We start from the raw sequence: 15282 nt of genomic DNA, 5'->3' as shown, positions 1-15282 counted from the left end.
ATCATGACTGACCAACGAGCTCAATATCCTAATCCTGCCCTCCCCATAATGGAAATATTGTGTTATCTAATGGGTCTTTGATTTGCTACATGTCCATCATTATGTAGTTGAAGGATGGTGATGATAAAAATAATGGGCTTGTAATTGGGGATGGAACAATTTTAGGAAATCAATTAAAAAGTGGGGTGGGAAGTGAGTCAGCAAGTAGTTCACGGGAATCATACTGAAAATATCAATGGCATAATGCTGGAACCCATGACAGCAATGGAGGTCTGTCTTCACCATTCACCAGCGCAGGTTTAAAGACCGAAATAAAACTGTGGATTGGAAAGCTACTTAACGACATGGAAAATGTAAACCTAACAAGCAGTCTGAGGGAGGAAGAATATATAAAAAACTTGTTTGTTCAACACCTCATTGTCTCTCTGAAACCTGAATTAAATAAACTATTCATTGAATTGCGCTTTTAAGGCAAGCTTTCTGTCTTGCTGTTTTCAAAAACAGAGTTTATCTAAAAGGACTTAAAGTGCACTTTATTTGTTTAACAGTGTTTGTTCCTATTGTTATTTAGGAACCTTATTGAACCCTGATGACCGTAGCCTCGCTGTGCTAACTGTTTAACTTCCATTAATTAAATTGTTGTTTATTTAAGGAGCTACTAACTAATCAATCATGTACTAGGTAGGTAGCTTTATATGTTTTAAATGTCTGTTATTGTTAATTTATTTCTTATTCATGATATCAAGGCCCAGTTGGATGTCACAAATGTTTGATTTGTGTTTATTTGTTAACCATTTTGCAAAACTGCTTTTAATTAATTAACTTCAATAAATGGTTGCTTAATCGACAGGTCAGATAGAAATAGAAGTAAGTCATTGAGCTCTTCGAGCCTGATCTGCCATTCACAAAGATCATGTCTGATTTGTGGCCTAACTCCATATGCCTGCCTTGGGTCTCAGATTTAAATTTAACAATTGATTTAGCATCGACTGCCATTTGAGGAAAAGAGTTCCACTACTCCTTGCATGTAGAATTGCTTTCTAACATCTCTCCTGAATGGTCTGGACCTAATTCTTAGACTATGCCCTCTAATTCTAGAATCTTCAACCCTGTCTTTCCCTGTTAATATCCTGAAGACCTCAATTAGATCACCCCTTACCCTTCTAAATTCTAGAGAATAAATTTGGCCTCTGTTTATAGCTTAACCCCTGAAGTTCAGATATCATCCTTGTAAACCTGCATTGAACTCCCTGTAAGGCCATAACATCCTTTCTACAGTGTGGTGCCCAAATCAGCTCACAGTACACTATGTGGGTCTTATTAGAGTTTTGTATAACTGCAGCGTAATGCCCATATCTTTATACTCCAGCCCTCTAGATATGAAGGCTAATATGCATTAGCTTTCTTGACTATTTCCTGCACCTGTTTGTGGCATCTTAAAGCGCTGTGCACCTGAACCCCCAAATTTTTTTGGACATCTACTGTGTTTAACTTTGTGCATTCTGAAACCTTAACTATCTCTTTTAATTTGAAATGGATAACCTCACACTTGTTTATATTAAAATCCATCTGTCACAGCTTTGCCCATTCACCTAGTCTTTCAATATCCTGTTATAATTTTAGGCTGTTGTCAATACTGTCTACATTGCTGCCCAATTTTTTCATCAGTAGATTTTGAGCAGTGGAAAGCTTTGTTTTGCGAGCAGTACAGGCAGACCATAGCAAACGACATACAGATCATAGGATGCTTAGACAGGCGATGCATACAAGGTTATGGCTGCACAGGAGGTGGACAAAGCAAGATCAACATTAGCAAGATCAACATTATTTGAAGTTAGAGAGGTCCATTCAGCAGTCTAATAAAAGTTTCTGTCACCTCTTGGGGAAAAAAAAAAACTGATGTTTGTAAGGCATGACCTATCCTTCATGAATCCATGTTGACTCTGCCTGATTAACTGGAAAATTTCAAGGTGAGCAGTTAACCTATCCTTGATTATAGACTTCAATACTTTCCCCGTCACAGATGTCAGGCTAACGGGTCTGTAATTCCCTGGTTTCCATTTGTCACCCATCTTAAATAGTGGAGTGACATGAGCAAATTTCTGAATCCCGGGAAGTCTGAAAGATTATGGTTAGGGCATCAGCCCACTCTCCTACCTCCCTTAACACCCATGAATGGAAACCAACAGTTCCTGGGATTTGTCACTCTTCAGTTCCATTAATTTCCCCATTATTGATGATTTACTTAAGTTAATTTTATTTCAACCTTGTTCTGATCCGTTGTTAATGTATTTGAGACTTCCTGCAAGCTATTTTCCTTTTCTGCAGTGAATACTGAAGCAAGATAATCATTCAACATGTCTGCCATTTCCCCATGGTCATTGACAATATCCCCACTCTCTGCTTTCCCTAAGTCTTATAAGGTGTATTAGACAGTGAGATATTTCACAGTTTCTTTTTATTCATTCATGGGATGGGAGTATCACTGACCAGGCCAATATCTATTAGATTTGGAGGGGAGAATTTTCTGTTACTGGAGGTGGTGAGCTTGGAGGCAGGAAGGGCACTTAATTAGACAGGGCAGTGGTATCCTCAAACCCACTGTTTCCTCACCTTCACCAGAATTAAATTCTGGATCGAAAGCTGGAATTGCCTGCTCTGCTGCTAATTGAGGCTCTAAAGAGGGCAATTAAGGAGCGTATAGGTGCCTTCAGCCCCCTGTTGGAGGGCTAACACAGCAGCATGAAGGCATGTTGCTATCAGATTAGGTTCATCATCTCCAATGGAGGACAGGAGTGGGAGGTGGGTATGCTAATCCAAGGCAGTCAATGTGGGACTGGACATCGGCAGAGAGGTGGCCAATGGGAGAAGCCCCTACCATCCTACAACTCTGGGCTGAATCTCCCATGAGGCTAGTTTTGTTGATGAAAGAGAGAAGGCACAGCTTCTTCTGTGGAACTCTGACAAAGGGTAAAGTCACCACTGTCCCAGAATAGAGAGAGATGTCTAGTGGTGGTTTAACCTGAGGGTTACAGGCCACAGACACAGGGAAAGGTCGAGAGGGAGAGCCGGTGCAGGAATTGAGCCAACTCTGTTGGCATCATTCTTTTTGGCCCAGCCAACTGAGCTACCCAACCCCCGAGAACTCTGAAATAGCTGCCTGCTAAGTAACTGTAGGCTGGAGACATCCTGCTTATTCCTGTCTTACTAAATCGTTGCAAATGTGCTTGTGCATTTAGGGAGCACCTATGCTGTGTCTGCATATTGTGTATATAATACAACACCACAAACTTTGAAGACTTGAGTTATGATACAGGGCAGAGCTGGTTTATCCTCCCAGTTATGATCTCCTGTTGCTTTTCACCAAGGATTCTTAGAATGCAATGGAACCTTGAGGTCAATTTCTGAGGCACAATGCTCCGTGCTCTTAATTTTACATTTAGAAAATGTAATGCCCCTTCAATTGAAAAACCAGAATTGTAAAATTAAAAGTTTCCTTGACTGAAATTAAAATGAAATATAACATAACCATTATTGTGATCGAACATTATAGTGTTAGTCTATTTAAAGACAGCAACTTTTATTTCATATATATATTCTTACATGTATAATCGGGAAAAGCTCAGCTTCACCACAAATTTCTGACAGAGGACAAAGTCTAAACATAAATTATATCCAGGAGATCTTATTAAATGAGACATTATGCTGTTATAAAGATTACAGCAGAGCAGCCTGCTAAACTGCCAGTAAAATTTACCTTAAAAAGGCAGAGTCTTTTAAAAGAGCTGAAATCACTCGCAGTACTGGCCTTTGCATGACATTGAGTCCTCTGGTTCTGGAAGAACTCTGTACTGCAGGCCCAAAATTAATCAGTAATCAAGTAATTTTTTCTGAATTTCTAAATTCTTTCACATGGGAATCTGTGCTGTCCGTTATGAAGAAAATGTCTTTGGAAGTTCAGCCAGTGGCAGGAATTCAGTATGGTAGGGCACCATGCCATCAAGTGCATTTCTAGGCAATCTGTAATATTCATATTAAACAAGTGGTCAATCTAGTAACAATCCCTCACCTGAAGAGGAAGTGTTATACAAACCCGTCCCACGGTAGGATAATAATTCTGTAGCTATATTTAATCTGTCAGTTGATTCCAGGGCTGTGAAATTGCAGAATACTTGGGAATTTTGGCTATCCTCTAAATATATCATTATCAGCTTGTCAGTGGCTAATAATCCAGTCTGGGCAAGTAGGGATGGGCAATAAATGCTGCCTAGCCAGTGACACCCTCATCCTGTGAATGAATGAGTTTGATTCCCACCATGACAGATGGTGAAATATGAATTCAGTAAAAGAAAACCAGAATGAAAAAGAAGCTAGCCTAATGTTTTGGTCTGAACAGTGATTCCCAAGGCACACCCAATTTGCTGCAACTCTGATAAGCAAACATTTTTCAGTCATTTCTCATCCACGCACACAATTTGCCTTTGAGTCTGCTATTAACATGGGATTGCCATCTATCTCTGAAGACTTCTTTGTTTTGAGCCATATTAGCTGACCAGGGCTTCTGTTTCATTGATACTGGCCATTAATTTTGTGTAGATATTTTCATACCAACGTATTCAGAGATGCTATTGCACACCTCTGGAGCCAGTGAGGTTGAACTGGGACCCTCTGGCCAGAGGTAGGGGCAGTTAATTTTGTGCACATTATCAATGTTAATGAAGGGAATGTTGTTCATGCCTTTCCTTGTGAATACTTGGAAAAAGTTAATCATTAACAATATTTATTATCTTCTGCTCATTACTGATCCTGCAGCAAAGTCGTCCTTGACCTAAATTGACTCCCAGCTGATTAGCGCGTCAAGTACAATTCTCTGCCTTTCTTTTTAATGTCCTTCAGCTCCATAACCACTGCTAATTACCACCTCTCCCCAACAATCTTATATTCTCTGGGCTTCTCGTACCCCCTTACCCTACCTTCAACCCACAATTTGAAACTTTACCTTCAGTCAGCTAAGTGTTCTGAAACATATCTATGCTTCCCTTGCTGACTTGAAGTTCCTCTTTAAAACCAACTCTTTGGATAGGATTTTGGTTGCCGTAACTACCCTGCCTGCACTTCTTTGTTTGTCTTCTATATGCTGCCTTATTACATCACTACTATTGGTAAGGTTTAAATGAACTAACACAACCGGAGGCCAGATTGGCTGTTTGGCTCCTAGTTTTGTTGAACCATGAAGAGTTTTAATGTTTTCTTTGAACCCATCTCTCCTTCCTCCAACTCCATGAGGGTGATGGCTCCTTGCTTGGCTCTGGTCTGTGGTGCTGAGCGTTCCCCAAGGGCCAGTTGTAGGTACATCCAGTGCAGGCTGCTCGATAATAAGTCGAAGCAGCAAACCATCCTTGTTTAATTTCTCTTCCTTAAAACCAAGACTTTTTGGGCATTTTGGGGAATATCTAATGACATCATAGTTGAGATAATCTAATTTAGCACCAATCTGCAACCAATCAAGTCTCCATGAGTCATTTACTGACCACCTTATTTGACTAAGCTATTGAGAGACTCAACACTGCGTGTTTTAGTTACTGGTTACTGTGTTTGCCGGTGACTGGGCACATGCTGACTTTATTCTGGTTGACTCCTTAATTTGTGGATAACCTGACCTGATAAAACCACATTATTATGAAGCATTGGTAAGGAAAAGCCAGGAAACTACAGACTGGAAATCCTGACATTGGTGGTGGGCAATTTGTTGGAGGGAATCCTGAAGGACAGGATTTACATGCATTTGGAAAGGCAAGAACTGATTCGGGACAATCAACATGGGTTTGTGCATGAGGAAGCTGTGTCTCACTAACTTGATTGAGTTTTTTGAAGAAGTAATGAAGAGGATTTGTGAGGGCAGAGTGATAGGATGTGATCTATATGGACTTCAGTAAGGCGTTCAACAAGGTTCCTCATGGTAGAGTGGTTAGATCACATGGAATACCGGAAGAACTAGCTAGTTGGATGGAGAGCTGGCTCAAAGGTAGGAGACAGAAGGCGGTGGTGGAAAGTTGCTTTTCAGACTGGAGGTCTATGATCAGCAGTGTGCAACAAGGATCGGTGCTGGGTCCACTGTTTTTCGTCATTTATTTATAAATGATTTGGATGTGAACATAAGAGGTACAGTTAGTAAGTTTGCAGATGACACCAAAATTGGAGGTGTAGTGGACAGCAATGAAGGTTACTTCAGAGTACAGCAAGATCTTGATCAGATGGGCCAATGGGCCGAGGAGTGACAGATGGAGTTTAATTTAGATAAATATGAGGTGCTGGATTTTGGAAAGGCAAATCAGGGGCAGGACCTATACACTTAATGGTAAGGTCCTGAGAAGTATTGCTGAACAAAGAGACCTTGGAGTGCAGTTGCATAGTTCCTTGAAAGTGGAGTAGACAGGATAGTGAAGAGGACGATTGGTATGTTTGCCTTTATTGGTCACTGCATTGAGAATAGGAGTTGGGAGGTCATGTTGCAGCTGTACAGGACATTGGTTAGGCCACTATTGGAATACTGCATGCAATTCTGGTCTCCCTGCTATAGGAAGGATGTTGTGAAACTTGAAAGGGTTCAGAAAAGATTTACAACATTGTTGCCAATGTTGGATGGTTTGAACTATAAGCAGAAGCTGAATAGGGTGGGGCTATTTTCCCTGGTGCGTCAGCGACTGAGGGGTGACTTTATAGAGGTTTATAAAATCATGAGGGTCATGGATAAGTTGAATAGCCAAGGTGTTTTCCTCTGGGTGAGGGAGTCCAAAACGAGAGGGCATAAGTTTAAGGTGAGAGGAGAAAGATTTAAATGGGACCCATGGGGCAACTACTTCACATCGAGCATGGTGCATGCATGGAACGAGGTGCCAGAGGAAGTGGTGGAGGCTGGTACAATAACAACATTTAAAAGGCATCTGGATGGGTACGTGAATAGGAACAATTTATGGACCAAATGCTGACAGATGCGACTAGATTAATTTAGGATAGCTGGTCAGCCTGGACGAATTGGATTGAAGGGTCTGTTTCCGTGTGTACAACTCTACGATACTGTAGCTCAGAGGCGGTGAGAATTTGTTTGTGTCCACTACAGGCCAACCAAAAGCACAGTGGAGAAACCTTCTGCCACACATTTCAGTTTCTGAGCATTAAACACTGCTGGAGAAGAAGCAAAACATCACCCACCTTGATCAGTTCTAGAATATGATCCCTATATCTGGCCTGCAGTCAATTTTCCACAGTAATGCAACTGGGGCATCTGAGGCATCTGATGGTTACATTTGTTCATGTTTATCTTGCACTGGTGAAGCATCAAAGCAAATGCATTCAGGAAGTTGTGGTCCCCAGGAATTGTTAACTAGCTTTGCTTGGCTTTGTTCAAGGTTAACGGGACCTTTCCTGATATAATCAGCTAATATACTGCCAGCTAGGAGCAGGCTGCTTTGTTTGATCATGGGCTCACTCAGTCACAGCTCATTTGTATTAGGCCACTCAGGTGTAGTTATCCACTTTGTGTTTTGTTTTAAAGTTCCAATTTTGTGCTCGGCTCTTCCAGTGTAAAATATATTCACTTGAGCAGGATTTTTAATTGTTGATTTGGATTTTGTAAAACAACATACAGGCTCCAACGAATTAGTGACTCTGTATACATTTAACTGGTTATTGCTATCGGCATACAAAGTTATTGAGTGGTATACACACAGCAACTTGTGTAGATGAATGTGATTCTCCACATACTACTACACGATTAGTGATTAGAATATTTTAATATGCTTGGCAATCCCTTATCCTTTAAATTCTGTACCATTTGGTGACTTATTGGTCATTTTGTAGAATTACCAAAACAAATTTTCCAAATCTGGACTGAGGCAACACACTATTAGATTTCCACTTTTATTCACAGCTGACAAGGGTTTGAAAGTGGGATTAGGCTGGCACGTACACAATTGGCCATCTTCCACGCTATAATTTTCTATGATTAAACCTTAAAGCTCCCAATGATATGCATGATTGTTAAACCGTTGCAAAATGTCAATAGAATTACTCTGCTGGGAACATACATTTTCAACTTGTTTCTGTACAAGAGATCATCACAGTTTAAGGAAGTGAAGAAGTGCCTTTTCTGAATAAAAGCATATTCTGATGTGTACTATGAAATGGTGCTAGGCTGGCTCAGTAACAACATGTTCATTTTTGAATGAAGCCATCTTGGTTACTCTGATGAAAGTTCATAACATTGTTCTTTGGAAACTTCGATTCTAATGCAGAAGTAAATGGATTTACTGTTCTGAGGAAGGGTCAATCAACCCAGAACGTTAACTCTGATTTTCTCACCACAGGTACTGCCAGATCTGCTGAGCTTTTCCAGCAATTTCTGTTTTTGTTTCTGATTTACAGCATCCACAGTTCTTTCAGTTTTTGGAAAATGAACAAAAAACTACATTCAAAGTCTGACTTGTTTTAAAAAGCATTTTCAAGAAATCCATCAGATGATAAAATGTCAGAGCAGAAGTAGGCCATCCAGCCTATCATGTCTGCTTCACCATTTAATGAAATCATGACTGATCTGATAATCCCTAACTTCAGTTTTTGGCCTTTTCCCTCTTGATTCCCTCACTGATTTAAAAATCTGCCTATCTGAGCTTTGTATGTACTTGACGGCCCAGCCTCTACAGCTCTCTGGTAACGAATTCCACAAATTCACTACGCTCCGAGAGAAGAAATTTCTCCTTATCTCTGTCTCGAATATGTGACCCCTTATTCTGAGATTATGCTCTGTGGCCCTGTATGAATCTTGCATGTTTCAATCAGGTTGCCTGTCATTGTTATGAACTTTGATCGTACACCGCAACTGTCACACCAACAGACAGACAGAGTTAAGCAATAAATTGAAAGAGTCCAAGAATCTTAACTTGCCAACAAAGACAGAAGTTGCTAGAAACTCAGCAGGTCTGGCAGCATCTGTGAAGAAAAAAAATCAGAGTTAACATTTTGGAACCCTTCCTCAGAACCGATGGTAGCTGTGAAAATATCGGTTTATATGCAGAAAATAGGAAGGGGGTTGTATTTGATAACTGTTTCAGCAATGAATCCAGGGTTTCATAAAATCCATGAGTGAAAAGTAGTGATCTCAACAATACCTGGGAGCAACCTCGTGTACCTTCTCTGTACTGCCTCCAATGCCAGTATACATTTCCCTAGATAAGGGGACTAAAACTGTTCACAGTCTTCCAGCTGTGGTCTGACTGGTGCCTTGTGTAGTTTTAGCAAAACCTCCTTCCTCTGTCTCTTCTGTAATTTTTCTCCATTTAAATAAAGTTGAGCTCCTCTATTCTTCTGTCCACAGTGCGTAACCTCACATTTTCCCAATTATATTCTAACTGCTACATTAATCTCACTTGTCTAACCTGTCTCTATTCCTCTGCAGATTCTTAGTGCCATCTTCACAACTTGCTTTCCCACCTGTTTTTGTGTCACTTGCAAACTTGGCTGTGGTAGATCTACTTTCCTCATCCAAGTCATTAATATGTATTCTAAATAATTGTGGCCCCTACATCGATCCCTTTGGTGCACCACTAGTTACCTGATGAATGAACCTGTTATCCAACCGTCTTCTGTTAATTAGCCAATCCTTCTGTGATAATATACTACCTCCAACACCACAGGTTCTTATCTTATTAAGCATTGTGTCTTATCCAACACCTTCTCAATGTCCAAATATATTATATCCACCGCTTTCCCTTTATCTACCCAGCTTGTTACCACCTCAAAGAATTTTAGTAGATTTACCAGGCATGAATTCCTCTTCCTGAAACAATGCTGACTCTGCTTATTTGCATTATATTTCAAAATGTTCTGATATTACATCCTTTATAATAGACCCTTTAACATTTTCGCAATGACAGACATTAAGCTAACTGACCAATAGTTGCCTTTTTATGTCTCCTCCCCTTTTTAAATAAAGATGTTAAATAACAGTTTTCCAGTCCTTGTTGGCTTCTGCAGAATCTAAGGACCCCTGGAAGATTACTATCAGTGCATCCACCATCTCTGTAGCTTCTTCCTTTAGATTCCCTAGCACTTTTTCTCTAGTGATGCTTATTGTACTTATTACCTCCCCTCCCCTCCTGTGAATATTTAGTCATTTTTAAATGCCATTTGTGTCATTGACTGTGAAGACTGATAATAAAGTATTTATTCAACTCTTCTGCCATTTCCTAGTTCCCCATTATTTTTTCTCCAGCCTCATCCTCTAAGGGCCCTATGTCCATTTTGGCTTCTCTCTTCCCTTTCATATGCTTAAACAAGCTCCTGCTGTCTGTCTGGATGTTACTTGCAAGTTCACTCTCCAAGTCCTTCCTCTTTATTTATTTTGGTTGCCTTATGTTGGTTTTTAAAACTTTCTCAATTTCTGGCTTATCACTAAGGTTTGCCATATTGTATGTTTTTCTTTCAATTTGATGCTGTCATTAATTTGGCTGGTTAACTACCTTTGGCTTATCCCCTTCCGAGAATTATTCTTCTTTGTCGTGAATCATGAATTATTTTCTTAAATGTCTCTTCAATTGATCCTCAACCGCCTTTTCCTGCTAAACACCTTTCCCAGTCCAGTTCTTCTCTTGTTTCTTTATTATTACCTTTATTTAAGCTTAGCACAGTTGTTTTTGGCCCAAGATCCTTCCTGTCAACTGAATGCTAAATTTGGCCATGTTATGATTATTGTTTCCTAGGGGATCTTTTACTCTGAAATGTCATTTTAACTAAACTAAAAGCAAGCCTCCATCAGAAATAATTGATAAAGTGTTTGGTGACTTGAATTTTAAAACAGAGAGATGGAGGAGACATGAGAAAGGTTCATTCAGAGAAAAGAGGTCCATAATGACAGAAATGCTATTGGTAGCAGTCTCCAAGCAGCCAGGACTGGGATGAAGTCCTGAGAAGAAAGTTTCAAAAGCAGAAAGCTGTTGAGTTATCAGGAGTTTATCCAACAAGGCTGTTGAAGACATAAGTTCAAGGAATCTATATTTGATAATAAATGAGCTAATTTGGCAGCTGGTTTCAGATTCTTTTCCAATGGGCATCACTGGCTGAGTCACCATTTATTGCCCATTCCTAGTTGCCCTTGGGAAGTTAGTGGTGAGCTGCCTTCTTTAACTGTTCAGTTTAGACAGCTGTAGATAGACCTGCAATGCTGTTAGGAGGCAAGTTCCAGGATTTTGACCCATCAACACTGACAGAATGGCAATATATTACCAAGTCAGGATGGTGAGCGGTTTAGAGGGGAACTTGCAGATGGTGGTGTCCCCATGTATCTGCTGCCCTTATTTTTCTAGATAATAGTGGTCATGAGTTTGGGAGATGCTGACTAAGGAGCCTTGGTAGGATTCTGCAGTGCATCTTGCAGGTGGTGCAACATCAGTGGTAGAGAGAGTGAATGTTTGTGGATGTGGTGCCAATTAAGTATTCTCAGGGAGATACATGAACTAAAGAAAATAGCATTGAGTAAGTGTATGGAAACTGATTAAATTTATGCCAGATGAGCAACGAGCTTCAGCTTGCAGATAGAGGTCAGTCTTCACTGAGGTTTGAGTGTCTGAAGAGGCTTTGCTGAGATAGAAAAGATGAATCTTCCTCTCCAATGTTTGTAATGAAATTGTTCCAGTAGTGCCAGTGTAGTATCATATAATTTGTTTTCTTTTTGTTGTGTAAAAAAATAACTTTTATCTTCTTTTTGTACTTTAGCAGCCTATTGGAGATGTCCTTGGTGACTGACCTTGATAGTAAGCAAAAAGAACAATAATACTATTGTCTACTTCTCCTGCTTCTTTTTTTATGTTTCTGCTTTTTAAAAGTCCAAAAATGCCTGGTCTCTAACTGTCCCACTTCCCAGCTTAATTGGGCAGAACAAGGAACAAGTAAGTCAACCAGCTCCCAAGAAGCTACTTAAATGTTGCAGTGCAAAGTTTCTCAAAGTGGCGGTCAGGTGCCAAGCTGGGAGCGCTTGCTGAAATATTTGGGGTGATGAGCCTCAAAGCAGCAAGGAAGACTCCCATACTGACTGTTTTCATAGATGTCCTCCCTTACCCTTCCCTCCACCAAACCATCTCCCATTGCTTACTGAGTTACCTCCGATGTTTTAAACATCAACCTCGAGAAAAGGTTTGCAAAACACCATTGTAGTGGAACATTAGGCTGGTTTCTCAGCCCTTGGTGAAAACCAATATCTGAAAGGAGATGTGGGGGATCTTTGAGGATAAGGTAAATACCCACAGTTTGTGAATCGGGCGGAACAGAAGTACATCTCCTTGATCCTAGGTATACTCTTTTCTTTGATGGCATATGTTGCTTTATAGCACCCATTTCCCAACCCAAGTACAATCTTCCCTTTCTCCAGTCAATCCTCCCCCAACCTTGATGGAGCCCCTTTTCCATAAGCAACTGCAGGTTTCCAACACTGCAGTACAGCTTGCTAGTGTGTGTCACTGTCTGACTGGAAGCTAAATCTAACATAAAACTAAAAGAAAAGTTTTACAAAAGTAGCAAGATGTAGCACAGATTCTGGCATTCTGGCAAATAAAATGCATGCTGTGGATTTATAAAAGCAGTTAATCGCAAGCATGTAACAAATGTACATTTATTTTTGCAGACATGACAAAAGTAGTCGCCAGGGAACGTCTATGGATGTTATTTGTAGGCCTTCTCAAGGGGTTTGCTAAGGTGTCTCATTAAAAGACTATTAGATGATGTTGAAGTTGCCTGCTTAGGAAATTGGCAGATTAGCAGGAGATGGTGAGTGGGGATAGTGAGCAGGTATTCCAATTGCCAGAATGAAATGAAGGGCCTGCTGCAAGCATCAGTGTTGTGGCCTCAAACATTCACCCATTTCTTCAGAACTTGAATGTTTGGACAGAAAGCCACTTCCCCAGGTTTGCCAACAACACAACAATATGATATAATAAGCAACATGCGTGCAAGTATCAAACTATGATCAGATCTTGATTGTCATTTTTCAAAATTGTGAAATGTGGGTTTCAACGTAGGCAAAAGTGGGACCAGCCACTTTTTGGGTTACACAGACTAGAACAAAGCAGCTTCTAAATGTTGAAAAGCAAAAAAGAATTGAAGCCTAATGATGTGAATGTCTATGTACATACAGAATCAAAATGCCGTGGACAGACACCGAGAAATAACGAAAATACTACTGGGTCTTGTATGTAGATGGCTAGTTTACAAGATCGTCCAAATCAAACTTCAGCTATGCAAATCCCTGGTTCAGCCTTGAGCAGTTCCGGGCACCACACATTGAGAAGAATGTAGGTTTTAGCAGAACGACTCCAGGACTCCAGCTGCAAACTGCACAATGATATTACACAAACTAGAGTCATGTAGCTTGCAACTGAGTGATATGGTCTAAGTTTTCATGGTGTTAAAGGGAACAAAGTAGATAAAGAAAAGCTATATTCACTGATTGGGGAGGCATAACCTAAAAATTAGAGCTAGGCATTTCAGGAATGAAACTAGTAAACACTTACACACAAAGGGTAGTAAACATTAGGAGCTCTCTTGTGTAAATAATACTTGGTCAATTGTTAATTTTATATCTGTGAGTGGTTAACTAAAATGTTATTGCTGTACGGAGCAAAGGCAGGTATTTGGAGTTGGGTCCCAGACTAGCTGTGATGTCTTTGAATGGAACAGATTCGAGAGGCTAAACAGTGTACTTTTGTTCCATTATTCCTATTTTTAGAAGGAAAGTCTGGATAGGCTTGGACTTTTTCCCTAGAGCATAAGAGGTTGAGAGGTGACCTTATAGAGGTATATGAAATCATGAGGGGCATAGATAAGGTGAATAGCATAAGTCATTTCCCTAAGGCGTGGGAGTTCAAGACTAAGGAGCATATTTTTAAAGTGAGAGGAGAAAGATTTAAAAGGGACCTGAGAGGCAACTTTTTCACAGAGAAGGTGGTTCGTGTGGAATGAACTGCCAGAGGAGGTGGTAGATGCAGGTACAGTTACAGCATTTAAAAGACATTTGGACAGGTACGTAAATAGGAAATGTTTGGAGGGATATGGGCCCAACGCAAGCATTTGGGATTGGTTTTGGTTTAGGAAACTTGGTCGACAGGAACAAGTTGATTCTTTTTATGGAATAGACTTCCAGCTAAAGTGGTGCAGCCCCCATGTCTGAAGTGAATAAAAAAAAAATTAATGTTGGCGAATTAATCTGTTACTTGAAAATACCCTGCTTCCTTGTTTATGAAACTCTGTCCGAATATTGGCCTGCAATATTTGCAGCACTGGTAACCCTGAAATATGGTACCAGATAGTAGTGTGGGTAAAGTGCAATGAAATGTAACGTCATTTGTTGTCTCAGGTTACTTCTTACTGAATAAACTGGGATGCTGTCATCTAATTGGCAGTGCTCAGAACAAAAGAGTGCCTGTTGTCATTAAGGTTCAGTTTTAAAATTGTGGCCCATGCTCATCCATTCAATTATGTTTAATACATTTTATACTTTTAGCTTCCTTATAAGTTGATTGATGACATGAGCAATGATTGCCAACATGCTACTTTAAAGGAAAATGTTCGAGATATGTGATACTGGCAAAGAAAAATCTCTAGTTACTACTCTGCGCTACTGGTGGGGCCATTTGAGAAGCCAAAAAGATGATAAATATTGTGTAACTAACACCACTTGAAGGCCAGATCACACGGAGATGACAGTTCCTCTTCTCTGGTGGACATTACTGTACCAATTGTGCTTTTCCTCCAATTCCTTGGTCATTATTTCAGGAGATGGTTATGTGTATGAGCCTAGATATTGACATCAAGGAAATACCAGAAGAACCTGTCTTTTTTTTTTAAATTTTAGTCATGACCTTAACCTGGAATCAATCTTCTTATTTTGCAGGCCGATGTTTTACTCGATGACTATTTTTAACATTCGTCTCTTTTTTTGTCCCTCTACCCTTCCTTCAGCTGATTACAAAGAGAGCTTCAATACTATTGGAAACATTGAAGAAATTGCCTACAATGCTATCTCTTTCACATGGGATGTGAACGAGGAAGCCAAGGTGAGTTTATTTTGAGGAACAGTCTCTATTGACGGTGCGTGAGAGTTGGAATCACTCTTACCTCTTAGACAGAAGGTTGTGGGTTCAAGTCCCAATTGGACCTTCAAAAATCTAGGCTGATTATCCAAACAGAGCTGAGGGTGTATTGTACTGTCACAACAAGAGCCATCTTTCAGATAAG

The 15282-nt window shown here is 40.1% G+C and overlaps 1 protein-coding gene across 1 annotated transcript in view; it reads left to right on the top strand.

Annotated features, from left to right (window-relative positions):
• The window catches only part of LOC109936690 (grainyhead-like protein 2 homolog), a 120533-nt gene that overhangs the window by 74045 nt on the left and 31206 nt on the right, over positions 1-15282 (top strand). The window contains exon 8 of the mRNA XM_048596324.1: positions 15007-15101. Coding sequence (XP_048452281.1) covers positions 15007-15101 — 95 coding nt within the window. The remainder of the gene's footprint in view (positions 1-15006; positions 15102-15282) is intronic.

This window comes from Rhincodon typus, chromosome 4 (assembly GCF_021869965.1).
Source record: "Rhincodon typus isolate 14 chromosome 4, sRhiTyp1.1, whole genome shotgun sequence".
Lineage (NCBI taxonomy): Eukaryota > Metazoa > Chordata > Chondrichthyes > Orectolobiformes > Rhincodontidae > Rhincodon > Rhincodon typus.
The sequence above is the reverse complement of the archived record's forward strand: the minus strand, read 5'-3'. Positions and strand labels throughout refer to the sequence as shown.